Source organism: Leishmania major, chromosome 17 (assembly GCF_000002725.2).
Source record: "Leishmania major strain Friedlin complete genome, chromosome 17".
Classification (NCBI taxonomy): Eukaryota; Euglenozoa; class Kinetoplastea; order Trypanosomatida; family Trypanosomatidae; genus Leishmania; species Leishmania major.
The window spans coordinates 451,194-466,200 of record NC_007258.2 but is presented as its reverse complement, the minus strand read 5'-3'; the positions used below and the strand labels follow the sequence as shown (position 1 = coordinate 466,200).

Here is a 15,007-nt window from a genome sequence, read left to right as displayed (position 1 = left end):
TCCCCTCCCCCTCCCTCTACCACACATACACACACACGCACTGCAGCAGTAAGTCGCACAGAAATACAGGCGCATGCGCCTGCGCGCGCACCTCAAAGGAAACGCTTACTGCGCGTGGGTGGGCAGGACGCATCTGTCCCTTCTTGTGCGTATCTGCCTCTCCTTTTCTGTCACCCGATGAGAGGGGCTGTGTGTGTGTGTGTGTGTGTGTGTGTGTTCAGCAGCATCACCATCCATGATGCATGAAGAAGGAAAGGGCACAACAGACTGTGAGAGCGAGAGAAGGAGCAGCGCGCGCACACACACGCACCATCACGGCTATGCTAGTGAAGTAAAGCAAGCGAAAGAAAAAAGAGAACGACGGTGAGGCACGTGCGGCAGTCCGGAGTCGTGTGAGGCGCATGACTCAGCCTCGCACGTGTGTGCGCGTGTGCGCACACGCCCTAGAGTGGTGACTGCACCGTAACAACAGCAGCGTTGGGCAGCCCCACTTCACTTGCGACCAGGAAACGTTGCTCTTCGGCCAAGAGCGCCCTGAAGCCGTCGTACGCCGCGTCATCGCGCGGGGACGTGCACGGCAGCGCCGCTTGTGCGTCACTGAGGCGAACCTTCGGCAGCATCTCAACCACCGCGCGCACCTCCGTCTCGGTCGGCTGATTCGATGAGTCCTCACTGCGAGCCCGCCACCACGTCCAGAGACGCTCCAGCACTTCAGTCTCTGTCAAGAGTACCGCCGACGGAAGCTGCTGTTGATGCTCCCACTCAGCGCGGAACCAGTAGGCCTGTCGCTTCTCCAGCTCTTCGCGTGTCTCAGCTGTGTAAAGCCGGCCGCAGCCGCCGATGGCCCAGGCTCCGTCGGCGAGTACCTGCAGCGTGGGTTGTATCGCCACCCCATTGGGTGGAGTGGTGTAGTAGGCGTTGGCTGAGGTAATCGGCGGGTACGCAACGTGCAGCCGCGACGAACTGCGCGGCTCGGCGTGAGAGTCGTTGAAAAGATCATGGACGCCGCGTGTGGTTAGCGGAGATCGGCGCGGCACCTCAGCGTTGTCGCGGACAGGGATGTCGGCCTGCGCAAGCGTGGGCGACTCGGCTGCCTCCGACCGGAGAACCGCAGCGTCTCCGGTGGTTACCAGTGTTCGAAAAGCAACGGCAGTGTTGGCCGCAGAAGGCGTTTCCATGCGACTAGTCAGTCCAGCGCCCCTCATCACAGTGCCGCTCTCTCCTCCGCCTCCTAGGTCCGTTCGGTGTCCTCGAGGGCCCCCGGCGATCGCCGCCGTGTTATCAGCGCCCTCGGCCGCCTGTGCGCCGTCCACGCCGCTCAAGTCGTCGAGCGTGAGTGCCGCGGACGACGGGATGCCAGGCGTAGCCGTTGTTGTCGCCACCCCGAGAGCGGGGGGGCGACCACTGAAGCCCCGAAAGTGCCGCACGGCCGCAGCGGCGCGGGGGGCGAAGAGGGGCGTACTGACGCGACTGCTTTGGCGGCTGAGAGGGGCGCTGGCAACTCCGGCCATCGCACTTGGGGATGAGACACCGTCGAAAGCCAGCGGCGTAGCGAGTGCAGGCGGCATAGCGAGCGCGGGCGGCGGCGTTGGCAAGGCGAACGGGGACAGCGACTCCAGAGGAGGGCGAGAAGGAGATGCTTCCGCGTCTCGGCTCAGGACTGGAACGCCCTCGGTAGTCGGTGATACTCGGAGATTGTCAACAGAAGAAACCCGACCAGCACCAGGTTGTGAGGACGAGAGACTCGGTGTGCCAACGCCACTGCCACTGCCGCCGCGGGGGCGCAGAGGGTGCAGTTGTTGGTACCTCAGTACCTCAGCTGGCCACCCAATGGTAGCAACGGGAGGCGCTGGAGGCCTCAGCGACAACTGCGCACGGCGCTGCTCTGCCGCCTCCTCGCTTAACGATCCGCTATCGTCAACGCTGCTTGCGGCGTCGCTATCGTTCACCTGCTCCCGCAGAAACGACGGCATCGTGGTGGTGGTGATGCTCATCGACGCTTCCGCAGCAGCGTCACCGCCGGTGGTGGTGCGCCTGAGCAAATAGCGAGGCGACGCGTTACTTGCCATCGGGCTCGTCTGCGCGGCCCGCGCCTCCGCCTCCGCGTCAAGTGCTTTCTTGCGCAGACTCACTAGCATCTGCACCTGATCGAGACGCAGTCCACGCCACAGCCCCTGCGCCGTTGATGCTCGCAGCATTGCGCACAGATGCTGCTCTATCCACGCCTCGCAGATGAGTTGCATCTCCGGCACGCGCCAATGCACTGCTGCGATCCAGTACGGCCACACGTCGCGCGACAGCGCCAAAAAACGCCAGAGTAACTTAAGCATCGACGAGGTGAGGGAGGAGAGGCCGGTATAGAGCCCCATCCACAGCACTGCCGCGTAGTCGTTCGCGAAGCCATTGCGAAGGGCATCGGACTGCAGGCTGGCGATCCCGGCGGCAGCAGTCGACTCCCACTCAGCGACTCCTGTCCTCCCTGGCAGCCGATGGAAGATGGGGAGCACGCCGGTGTACAAGTAGTGAAGCAACTGGCACACGCAAGCGTGCGAAAGGGTTGGCGCAGTGGAGGCCGCCGCAGGGTCACCAGCGCCGATGCGAGAGTGCGCGCCACTGCGGCCGAGGCGGGCACCGCTACTATCGTCCGTGAAGCACGACACCGTCTCCGGGGTTGGGATGTAGTACACGGGAACGCGCTGGCGGTGGGCCAGCGCCACGGAACAGGCAGGCTGGGCATCGTCAGAAGCTGTGGCAGTCGCAGGGCCTCGGCGGAGGTGGTCTCGGCGGCGATACGCGTGCGGTATCCTCGCCGTCAGGGGACATGGCCCGCCCGCACCGCCAGCCCTGCACAGATGGGCATCCCGCGCCTCTGCTAGTTCCGCCGTTGTCGGCAGTGGCAGCAAGCTTGTGAAATCCACGTGCTCGTCCGGGGTACTGCGCACATACGGGCCGCAGCCGCTGCCCTCGTCGAGAAGAGCAGCAAAGTAGGCGCTGCGCTGCGCCAATACGGACTTCTGAATCGGGAAGTAGGTAACCACCCTCTCGGTGACGGTCTCGGCTGATCCTGCGCCGCTATCGCCGCCGCCCACGCGCTGACCACGTGATACGAGCCGCCCCTCCTCGCTAGAACCCCCTTCCATGACGTCCTCGATGAGGGCTAAGGCAGCATCGGCATGGGTATCACTGCCCCAGCTTGGCGCGTCGCCAGAGGGACCGGTTATGGCAGCAATGGAGGTGGCTGGCACCGAGGATACACCTCCAGGCACCACGAGCAGCATTGCCGTGTCCGCGGAAGGCAACGCCACCATCTCTGCGGCCGCCTCCACCGCTCCGCCTACCGCCGTCTCTGCCTGTCTGACGTGCGCACCTGCCGTGGCACAGCACCGCTCTGCCGGTGGTCGTTGTTGGCGGCGTGACGGTGTCTCACAGGCATGCGACATAGCTGGGAGGGAGGGCAGTGGTGGTGGCATCCCTGGTCGATGGTGCCCCTCTGCCGGCTTCGAGAGCAGCGGAGGCGGTTGCTGATGCTGAAAAACGGAGGCGCGAGACGGCGACGCCGCTGCAGAGGCTACGGCCGCCGCTGCGACCACCGCCCCTTCCGGTGCTTGACTGTGAGGATGATGAGCGCAGCGGGGCCTATCACTGCCCACCACAGCGGCGTCCGAAGTGGCTCGAGGCGTCGTGGCAAAAGGGTCGACATGCGCGATGCGGTCGTGCGAGTTGCCCGCGATGCCTGGCGGTGTGACGGTGCGAGATGGCGGCAGCGACGTGGCAAGCGCGGATGTGGCTACCACAGGCTCAGAGAAAGGGTGCTGCTGGAGCATGAACGCACGCGCTGGGCTTCCGCCGCGATCGTCACCGTGCGCTAGATGTGGAGACATGCTGGCTGCAGAGGACAACCTGGAGGCCAGCTGCATCTCTTGGGAGAGGTACGGAGAGCCGCTAGTGGAACGCATGTCTGCTGCGGCGGGATCGATCGCGGTGAACACCAGCGGTGGTGTAGAAGAGTTACTTGCGCCAGCTGCGGACATCCCATTAGTCGCTCTTGGCATGCACCGCGATGAAGGAATCACCGACGTGCTAGGGAGAACGGCGAACAAAGGCAAGTGTTGCTGCTGCTGCTGTTGTGACATGGTCAGAAAGGGGCCTGGCTGCACACTGCTCATCAACGGCACTGCCGCTGCTCCTGCTGCCGAGGAAGGCAGCGAAATAGATGAGTGCGCTTGCAACGTGGAAGGCCAGCGTGACAGCGACGGACTCGGCACGCCGCCCTCGTGGCTGTGGAAGGTGAGAGGGCGGCTGTCCCGAGCGTGTGGTGCAGTAGCGGTGGCAGACGCACGTCCGTTGCCGGGCGGGCAGAGTAGGCCCTGTGCAGCCGCAGCCGACGATAAGAACAGCGGGTGACGCACCAAGGGGTGCGCCGCCAAGTGAGATGGATCAACGTCAGAATGCCCCTTTCGAGGCGTTTGGAGATGGTAACGAGTGCCGGAGGATCGTGAGTAAGAGCAGGGCAAGTTGCACGTGTCGTTCGCCGGCTCGGTGGTTGAATGAACCAATACTGTTCCAGCTGTGATCGCAACCGACGACGCGGCGGCGTCGGCATCCGCCGAGCAAGAAGACGGAGCCTGGAAGAGAAGCAGGGTTGAAAGACTTACGCGATGCAACGCACCATCGTCAGTGCCCATGCCTCCGTCGCGGTCATCTCTGCGAAGCTCGCTCGGTTCTCTGAGACTCACGGGGGTTCCACGGACGCTGCCGAGCAGCCCACTTTCGCGAATACTAGGGCTCCGTCCGTCATCCGCGTCGCTGCTAGCGCGGGGAGCTGCAGGCACCCTCCCTTGCTTGGACCAGTGCAACTGACGCGTCCCCTGGGACAGTAACTCGGCAGACGAGTGCAGCCCCAGCATCGACGCCGGACCTGAATGAGCTCCACATGCGAAGGAAATAGGCGACAGAGGCGTCGAGTGTGAGCCGCACGACTGCCGCATCACAACCGCCGCCGCGTGTGATGGCGATTCAGCAGAGTCGCCTGAGGCCCGTGGTGAGCATTGCGGCGCCACGAGGTGCTGCGCAAGTCCTGTGGCGGTGCGGCACCGCTGCTGCAACTGCTCAATGAACGGCACACCGCTGCGCCGGACACATCGCAGCAGCCTCAGCTCACACTGCTGTGCCTGATGCTGTGGAACAGGTGGTGGTGGCGGCGGCGGAGGAGGGGGCGGAGTGTGGAAGAAACGTGCAGGAGGCACAGCGTTGGGTGTGGGGGGGCTGACGAGCGATGTTGCCGGCGCTGCCGTCGCAGCGGGCAGGGACGACGCCGCCGACAGAGCGGGCTGCTCCCACGTCAACAGCTCGCCGGAGGAGAGAAGCATCGGTGTCATTGCGTGGCACTGCAGTAGCCGCGGCTTCTTTCGAGACGCAGCTTCTGCGCGCAGGCGTGAGACCAGAGACGCGGCGCCGGCATCCTCGGCAGTCGCCATCGCAGGGGGAGACCGACTGGCACTGATGTCATGAACGCCGCCGAAGACGCTGCCTGGAGTTACATGACCGACGTCGGCGAGCGTGTAGGACTGCACAGTGGAGCAGCAAGCCGCGGTGGTGCAGGTTGTGGAAGGCAAGGAGGCGCTCGCCACTGTTGGCGCCGTTGTGTGGACCCCCGAAAGTAGAGAGCAAGAGACGGCCATCGGCGGCGGCGATGGCGGCGCTGTCAAGGCTGAGGAATAAGTTTGCTCGAACATGGTCGATACGCCTGCGCAGGAGGGTGCGAGAGGGGAAAAGAGAGAGAAGGGTGACAGGTGATAGCCGCGCTGAGCGACGGGATCAGGTGAGGGCCACGGAGTAGAAAGGGCCCACGGAGTGCAGAGAGATGGCGAGACACACACAGGGCAGCGAATCACAAGAACAAAGCAAAGCCTTTGGATTTTGTTGTGTGTGTGTGTTGCGGCAGCCGAGGCAGGAAGACTCGCGTTGGGGAAAGAGAGGGAGAAAGGAAGACACACCGATGCAGACTCAGTCGCACATGCAGTCGGCTATATGCATGGCGGCCCATGTGCTGCTCTTCCCCTCCACCCTTCCCCCTCCCCTCGTCCGTGTGTCCTTTCCTACGCACCCTCGCCCTCTCGAGCCAAAGGTGTGCCCGCTGCGGAGCACAAAGTACTCCTCGAGGCAAGGGCGTCAGCGAGGGAGGGAGGAGGACAGACCGACAGACAGACAGGGAGAGCGGTCCAGACAGCGCCAACGTGAGAACAAGAAGGCGCGATGGTAAAGGAAGCCGCGCAACAGCGCGTGTGATGGCGTGAGTGCCTCACGTGCAGACCTGTCGGATGTGTGACTGCGCATCTGTGTATGCGGGTGCGACGACTTGTGCGGCGGTGGGCACGCGCACACCCCTCGTGAAGTAGATGTGCAGCACGTGCGTGTAGACGGAAAGCAAGATAAGACGGAGGAGCAAGCATAGCGAGGAGGGAAGGAAGGTTTGACGAGTGGCAACGAAGAGAAAGCCAGCAAGCTGGGATGAGAAGAGTGCATCCGTCGTAAAGACAAGCGTGAAGGCCACGTCGCGGCGCCGTGTTCACGAGGTAGGGGGTTATGGAAAGGGGGGGGGGGTGAAGCGCTAGCGAACGCTCACATGCTTAGGGCCTTCGATGATGCTCGACGGCCCCGTCTATGCGTCATCCACCCGATGGGGTGGCCACGGCCGACAAGTCCCAACTTGAATGCGTGAAAGGGGAGATACCCTTTCCACACCCCATACGTGACACACACATGCACACACACACACACACACACGCACACACTGCGCCCACCGTCACCCTCCCCCGATGCGGTGTTTCGCTGCCATCGCATCGTTGCACATGCGCTGCTGTACATCTTTACCTGTTCAGTTCGTGTGCAAGGAGACTCAGAGACAGAGAGAGAGAGAACGACGCCGTGCCTGCCGCACACCCACCGACGCCACCTCCCGCCATCCAACGAGGATGGCGAAGAGAGACAGTCGGAGGGCATGGATAGGTGTGAAAGGGTACGCGGGAGTTTGAGTGGGGCCCTCATTCTTGACAAGCGCTTCACCCGGCATCACTGTCCCCCGACCCGCCCCTCCCCCTTCTTTTCGCTGTCTGCGTGTGCGTGTTTGTGTGTGTGTGTGTGTGTGTCCCGCTTTCCATCGCAGCCAGTATGTGCCAAGGAGAGACAGAGAAGGAGGGGCGGGGAGGGATCGACGCACCACATCCCCATCCCTTCCTCTGGCTCAACCCTCGCACCGCCCAGCCTGCCCGTTGCTCGTACACCTCTACGAGAAACAGAGACAGGAAAAACGAGACAGAAAGGACAAGGGAAAAATGGAAGAGAGAGACGGTGGCGGCACCGTGAAGAGCGAGAGAAGGGCATCAACACGTCGGCCAGTTCGAGCTGCACAACGACACAACGATACAGCACACCAAGGGACGATGTAAAAGCCGTGATCAGACATCCTCAAAACCCCCACGAAAAGATCCAGAGACATGACGAAAGGCTGTACAAGCACCGCGAGGTCGGTGGGAGGGTGCGATGGTGATGTTGTTGCGATGGGGAGGAGGACAGGGAGAGACCGCTGGCACGGCGCGTGTGGGGGGAGGGGCGTAGGAAGAGCACGAGCAGCAGCGTAGATGCCATGGCCCCGTTTTGGATCATGCGACCTGACGGACGAAACATCGTAAGAATGGCCCCGGAGCGTACGCGTCGAAGGGACAACAGAAAGGAGAGAGGAAGAGGCGAAGTCAATCAAAACAGAGAACGACAAGAGGAGGAATGGGTGCACGGCCGCATGGGGATGCAAGCAGCGCACACGCACGGAGGGACAATCACAGGCGACATCAACCCCGAAAGCCCGCGTGGGTGGACCATACATGGTTTAGTTCAACAATGAAGGCAATGAAGGCAAAGAAGAGCGGAGCATGTGTGGCGGGGCTTATCACACGACGCCGACGACACAGGCAGAGGGAGGGAGGGAGGGAGAGGGGCGTGCCCAGAGGCAGCACCGCACGGGAAGCGACAGCCATAGAAACGAAATACGAAAAACAGAGAGAGGGAGGAGGGGGGCATGCGCAGACACGAATATACCTCGGAGGTGCACCATGGCTGGGCCCACAGCCGTGGTGGGTAGAGGAGGAAAGAAGGGCGAGAGAGGGGAGAGAGAGGCACACACACATAGATAGAGAGGAGAACAAACAAAACAGAAGATGCAAAACAGCCTGACGCGCGTGCACTCCTCACACCCGGTAGTGTACATCTATGGCGGAAGGCGTGCGCATCTGGTCGCTTGGGTGTGAGTGTGTATACGTACGTACGTACCCGTGTTCGCGTTCGCCAGCGTATGCGTAGGGCCGGCTGCCAGCTCAGAGAAAGAGGCCGAGGGAGCCCGCAACGGTCGGAGATGAACGACAACCAGTCACTCCCCCCTCCCTAGCCCCTCTCCTACTCTACGTCTCAGCTCGCATCGCTTTCTTTCAGCAGCTGATCGGGCCCTCTCATGATCTCTTTCACCACACGTCGCACCAGACCGTCCTTGTCCACCGTCCACTCTGCTTCAATGGGGCGCATCGGACGCAGCAGCCGCCACGGTAGCGTAAACGGACGCTCAGCAGCAAGCCAATCCGTCTCCTCATCCTCGAACTCGCCCTCCTTATTCATATCCTCCTCGAGCCTCTCAGCCTCTGTTTCCTCGCCCATGCCGAGCAACCGATTGACGATCTCATCAAACTTCTCCGGGGTTGGAAGAGACTTCATCAGCCGCTGATGGTTCTGGTAACTCGCCGCCACCCACGCCTCCGGCATATACGGGGATAGCTGCTCGAGGAAGGGCAAGCACAAGTCCTCCAGGCTAATGAGCACAATATCGCGGCCGAGACTTTTGAGGGGCTGTGCGCGCGTCTCACTGTCCAGCGCATTCGAGGCAGAGGCTTCCTCATCCTGTGACGCTCTCGTCGCCTGCTGCATCAGCTGCGCGTCCAGTGCCAGCAGTGGCGGATACATAGAGGAGTGGCGACGCGCTGTCGTCCCGCTCGGCAGCGTCACGTCCGTCACACGGCGCGACTGCGGGGGAGTGTCCGCAACTATCACAGCCTCATCGCCGTTGCGCTGCAGCGAAGTCATGGTGGAGGCTTGAGCGACGCCTTGCCGCCAAGGTTGTTGCTCTGCCAGCAGCGCCGTGGCAAACGCTACCGCCGGCGTGTACGCGTCCGTCGCCGGCGCGGAGAAGAGTGCACCGGGGATTTGAGCAGCAGACCGCCTCCGCGGCACTTCCTCTCCAACCCTCTCCCCATCCGCCTCATCCGGCAAGGCTCTTGGCAGCTGCTGCTCCTGCAAGCGTTGCAGCAGCTGGTACTCCCGCTGGCTTTGCCGGTACAGCTCCGCCGTGTAGGTGATGTTGCCGCACAGGTAAACCGGGTAAGGGCGGAACAGGTACGCAAAGTCGATAAAGTGCAGCACCGCTTTCAGCAGGTCGGGCACGTGCGCGTCAGTGATGTAGGCGCAGCAGTTGAGACAGAAGTTGCCCGGCTGGGACGGGTACAGCGGCCGCGTCGCGGTGTCGGCTTGGGGGGAGGAGTGGGCGGTGTGGGTGCAAGCACACATGCAGCCGTGCCGCCGCGCGTTCTCCTCCCCTATGCGCACGATGTTGTGCTTCAGCGTGGCATGGTTGCGCTCGTCTGTGGCCATGATAAGGTCAGCCAGCATATCGTACATCTGCGACTCGCGGCTCGTGGTCCACTCCTTTACAACGGCCGAGTCGGCAATGTCACTGGCGTCAGCAGTGTGAGCTGTGGCGAGGAAGGGAACAGGAAAGAAATGGAGCTCTGGTCGACTCAATAGCGCCATCACCAGTGCGACAGTGGCACCCTGCTGAGGCGACGCGTAGCTGCAGAGCATCGCGTACGGGTGCTTCAGCTGTCCAAGCAAGCGGTTGTCGGCGCCTGTGTGAGCGAGCTGCTGCACCATGGCGGTGAACAAAAACGTCATCGCCTCATCATCGGAAAGTGCGGCGCCGGTGCTCCCCTCGTTGAGCCACTGGTGAGCCGCCATGACAACGTCGACGGCGTGCACCGGATTGTGGAAAGGGTTTCCGCCGCGGAAGTACGTCGCGGCCACCTCGAAGAACCTCTTCAGCTTCTGCAGGTTCCATCCGAAGCGCTGCACGAGCCCGTAGCGCAGAAACACGTTGAGGCACATCGTCACGTAGAAGGCGCAGCTGTCCGTGAACCTGTGTGCGTCCATCAGTTTCAAGACGTCTGTTGGGACCGAGGCCTGGTCAATGTCTGCAATGAACGGCACCCCAAGCCCCCTCAGCGCCTCGCGCGTCACGCTCTCCGCGGCTCGCACAGGCGTGTGACGGCAGAAGGAGCGCAAGAAGCGCGGGCCTGAGCGGCGCTGCGCCCCATTGATGTTATCGAGGATGAAGCTCGGCATAACTCCGTCCATGGGGTCTACACCGCCGTTCATAGACGAGCGGCTCAGGTGAAGCACGGAGAAACGGCGACGGCGATTGCTGCTCGCGCCATCGCCGATGGACGACATGCCAGCGGTGTGGCTGCTGTTAAAACTCGGCACGTCGTCATGCAGAGAAAAAGAATCTTGGCCGGCGACGTTGTGGAGCGTAGCGGCGCCGTGCCCCCCGGTCGCACCACCGCAACCGAGGCGGCTGCTGGCGTTGGAGACGAAGCTGGCCGCCCTCCGCGGCGTCACGGACACCTGGCGTGTGACTTGAATCACCGCGGATGGCAACGGGGCAAGCTGCGAGAGCGACGCATCCAAGCCAAGTGCGTGTGAATTCACGTTCGGCGGCTGCGCCCACGCGAGTGGAGTGGCGGAGGCGTTCACTGCAGGCAGGGTCAAGGCGGCACCGCGATGAGGGAGGTGGTAACGCTCACCGTCATGGGCGGCAGAGCCGCCCCACCAACGTGGCAGCTGGTGCGAGTCGCCGCCGCTGAGCAGGGACGAGTTGGTGTGCGATGACGGCTCTCGGAAAGGGGTGCAGGGCACGCTCGCGCCCTCCGTATCAGCCGCAACGAGGGAAATGACGTCCGGCACTTCCGTGGCCGCCACCGGCTCTGGGACATAGCCTGAAGCAGCCTCTGTGACCGCCGTCAGCGGGTGCGCAGCCATCACAGCCGACAAGGCGCTGCTCGGCCGACCCCGTTGCAGCAACAGCTTGAGCTGAGCTTCTGCCTCTGCATTCGCGGGCTGCTCTGAAGGGATGCTGTCGGTGCATCGGTGGATTGATGCAGACTCCGCGGATGCAGGCAACGGCGACGGGGCGGCAGCAGCGGCGGCGTTGCAGCCGCACGGTGCGTTTGACACGGGGCTGCGGTCGTCGCTTACGCTGCCATTGCCGCGAAGGGATGGCACCCCAGAGCTGCCGCTCTCGGAGACGTCCATGACCGTCACCAGCAGACTGAGTGGAGTGATGGCACGCGATGAGCGGCTGGCCGGTACTTTGCGCGCCGGGCCACTGGCAGAAGCGGCTGCGGCCACCGATGGCAAAGAAGCGCAACGAGCCGAAAACCCCGCCGCTGCCACGGCAGCCCCCCCCTCCGTCACCTGGATCGGAGCGCTCGCCACCGATGGGAACCGCGTCTGTGGCGCGACCAACGGGCCGGTCGGTGCCTCGACGCGCTCGAGCACTGTATTCTCGTTAGCGAGGCTGGAGTTGTCGCCGTCTGCGGTGAAGTCGCGCTCACAGAATGAGCGGCCCTGCGAGAAAGTCGCCCCAGACAACGCCGAGGTCCCAGACAAGCCGCTGCCGACGTGCACAAGTGGCGTTGCCACGCGCCGGACAAGATTTTGGGGGTGACGCGAGAAACGTTCTCCGAGCAGCAGTGAGATGTTCCGCTGCTTCACTGCCACCAGCTGGGACGTTGTCGCGTGAATCGCTGCTTTGGTGGCTGAGTGCAGCGCAGAGGCGATGCGGCAATGCGTCGGGGAACCTGCAGGGCTAGGAGACCTTGAGTGGGAAATGATGGTCGGAGGGGCGATTTTGGCACCCGTTCCGGACACCGTCGCCGGCCACACCCCACTAGATGGGGTAGTGGGAGAACTGCAGCCGGTGTTGCTGCTGTGGCTTCGAAGCGAGCAACACTGGGAGTGCTGCCGGTGCAGTCGCGAAGTCTTTCGTAGGCCTTTGCCCGAGAAACGCTGATGAGCCTCTGCCGGGTCGACGTCATTGCAAGCACCGCTGGCGAGCGGATCATTGACGCTGGGGCAGGGCCCCCCCCTCTCCACTGACGGCACCACCGCCGAGCCTGCCAAAAACGGCAGGGAGGGCCCTGATAGAGGTGCTTCGATGTCAGCCTTCGACGGCACCGTGACAACCACCGACGTGTCGCTGCACATCGCTGGCGCGAGCGCAACTGCGCCTCCGTCGACCGCCGACGTCAGAGCACTGGGGGCGCTGCCGCTGTTTGGGGCGCACACGCATCCGATGGTAGATGGGGTGAAGGACGGTTCGGAAGAAACATGGACGTGGTCCAGAGGGCTGCCCTGCTGTTCTGAGAGTTGCTGCTGCTGCTGCGTTTGACGATGTGGGTAGGTGAAAGCCGAAAAGGACACTGCCGGCGCGGGCCGTCGCGGTGGGCGACTGCCACCGGGGATGCGTGGAGTTGTCGGCTGCCCCAGTGCCGAAGGTGGCAGGGCGGTGAGGGCGGGCGGTCTCGCAGATGACGAGGAGACAACTACGACAGCAGCGGGAGGTCGCGCAACGGTGGCAGTCGATGTGGCTTGGAGAAGCTGGGCGGACACCCACTGCTGCAGCATCGCCGTCGGTACGTTGCTCTGAAGCAACTGCTGCAGGTGCTGAAGAAGCTGAACAGACCGCGTGTCAGCAGCGTGGGTAGACTGGGCTGGTGTGGAGACGTGGCTGCTCATCGGTACGCCTGCCACCAAAACCGCTGGTGGAGAAGTGAAGTCACAGCGAAGAGAAGACGCACCAACGGCAGTCGGCCCAGTCGCCGGCGTGTCGATGATGGTGGGGAGGCAACTCCGCTGCGACTGGCCCCCACCGCGGCCTACGTGAACCACCTCTCCGGCATTTGCCAAAGCGTGTTGACCGTGGGCAGGAACGGCTTCGCCGAGGCAGAAGCTGGCAGATGCGCTTGAGTGTAACAGATGACCGCGCCCGCTGGAGGACCTAGCAGAGGTCGCCCCTGTGGCGCTGAGTGGAGCTCCCAGCTCGGCTGAGGGGGCTACGCCTCCTGCCTCACTGGCTGAACGCCCAGGCATAGCGGTCGGAGGCTCCACGTCGGATGGCTTCGGTGTGCGACCGCGATTTGGAGTCGCCCGCAACACCACGGATGGAAAGAGGGAAAACAAGCTGGAAGATAAAAGATGGAAGAGCCCACACAAACACGCACGTGCGCAAGCGATCGCCCGTATGTCTGCCCACCCCCCAGGGGGTCGAGGAGAGTGGGTGGGGGTGGGTAGAAGTAGAAGCGGAGAAGCAGCACGGCGGTCAGCACGTGTGGTGGCGGTGTAAGCGAAGCGCACGGCAGAAGTTCCAGTGAGAAACAAAACAAAACAAGGGGAGGGCTGCGAAGGGGGCTGGGAGTGGTGGGCGGGGGTGCAGTATAGAGAGGGGGGAGGGGGAGGGAGGCGACGTGGGAGAGACAGGCACACAGACACACGCGCACGACACCAGCAAGGAGAAAGGGGGCAACAGAGAAGGGACGAAAAAGAAATGAGGCACCGGCATGAAATGGTGGGAAGAGCGACGTCAGAGATGTTTGACGGGAGGAGAGGAAACTGCACGGCGGGGCGAGGCGCGACGCGCCTGACAGACGGCGGCGGAGGCCGACAGAGAGAGAACTGAGAAAAGCGAGGAGCCCTCAAAGCGAAATAAAGGAAGGAAGACAATGCTCGCCGTGCATGCGTGTGTTCTGTGAGTGTGCTGGGGAGGCAGGTGGGCAGGCAGGAGGGTGGGAACGCAGGTGAGAGGGGCAAGAAGTGGGTACAGGGGATCACGCGTACGAGTAGGAGACACGCCGAGGGAGAAGTGGTGATAAAAGAGGAGGACGTGGAGGGAGGGGGAAGGGGGGGCTGCCGGTCAAGAGAGAGAGAGAGAGAGAGAGGCAAGATGATCCAGGAATACATACAGAACATCAACCAAAAGGACAAATCGCAGCAGCGTCAACATGAACGTCGACAGCCAAGGGAAAGCGAGAGAAAGACTACATAAAAGGACGGGGAGGCGCGGCGGCACGCAGGCCCGGAGGCAGAGAGGCTGCGCTTCTGAGCCTGTGCGTGGTTGACGCACACGTCGACGTGCGTGTGCGTGGAGGGCGGGAGAGTGCTCTCTTGTGTGCTTGCTCGCCTCCGTTATAGATCTGTCCGGGTCTCTGAACGTGTGGGCAACGCGCAGATAGGGTAGGGTTGTCCAAGGAGGCAGGAGGTAGGGGAGTGGTGCTAAGAGGGTCAGTTTTCGCGTCACAGAGGAGCGGCACGGGGCGGAGGACTGCTGCTTGCAGCGAGGAGCGACATTCCCTGTAGTCAGGCTCGATGGCTTAGGCGGTCACGAACGCAAGCTTCAGCACACAAGAGTGCAGGCGCCGCGCGGAGGCAGCAGGCACGCGGTGCTGCTCCTCGACTAACACAGAGAGAACCTCTTTCTTTCTCGTTCAACGTATCCTTCGACCACGAACAGGTCAACCAACACCCACACATGCACCGCCCGCGGAGCACCTACCCCTGTTGCACCCACGTCTATGCCACGGACACCGGTCGCACACGCACCACACACCGTTGGGTGACGTTCAGCCCACTGCAGACAGCGCAGGCGAGGCCCGTGAATTACCCTCAACATCACCGCAACGCAGCAAGGGCAAAAAAGCAGTTGGCAGATGCGCACACTTTTTCCATCGTCGACACCATTCCTAGGGAGCTGCTTCCAACGTGGTCATGACCGCGTGCCTCTCCGGCACCGCGACATCCCACACCCGTCCGCCGACACCAGGGAGTCCCGTAATCGTACCCGAGGGCGGGTTGTGCA

At 62.9% G+C, this 15,007-nt stretch overlaps 2 protein-coding genes across 2 annotated transcripts; both read right to left on the bottom strand.

Annotated features, from left to right (window-relative positions):
• Positions 1-443: 443 nt before the first annotated feature.
• On the bottom strand, positions 444-5,681 carry LMJF_17_0960 (hypothetical protein; the record flags this gene model as incomplete). Its single annotated transcript, XM_001682302.1, has 1 exon — positions 444-5,681. The coding sequence occupies one exon, from the start codon at positions 5,679-5,681 to the stop codon at positions 444-446; it is 5,238 nt and encodes a 1,745-aa protein (XP_001682354.1).
• Positions 5,682-8,460: 2,779 nt separating this feature from the next.
• On the bottom strand, positions 8,461-13,245 carry LMJF_17_0950 (conserved hypothetical protein; the record flags this gene model as incomplete). The annotated part of the gene is made up of 1 exon (XM_001682301.1): positions 8,461-13,245. The coding sequence occupies one exon, from the start codon at positions 13,243-13,245 to the stop codon at positions 8,461-8,463; it is 4,785 nt and encodes a 1,594-aa protein (XP_001682353.1).
• Positions 13,246-15,007: the final 1,762 nt, after the last annotated feature.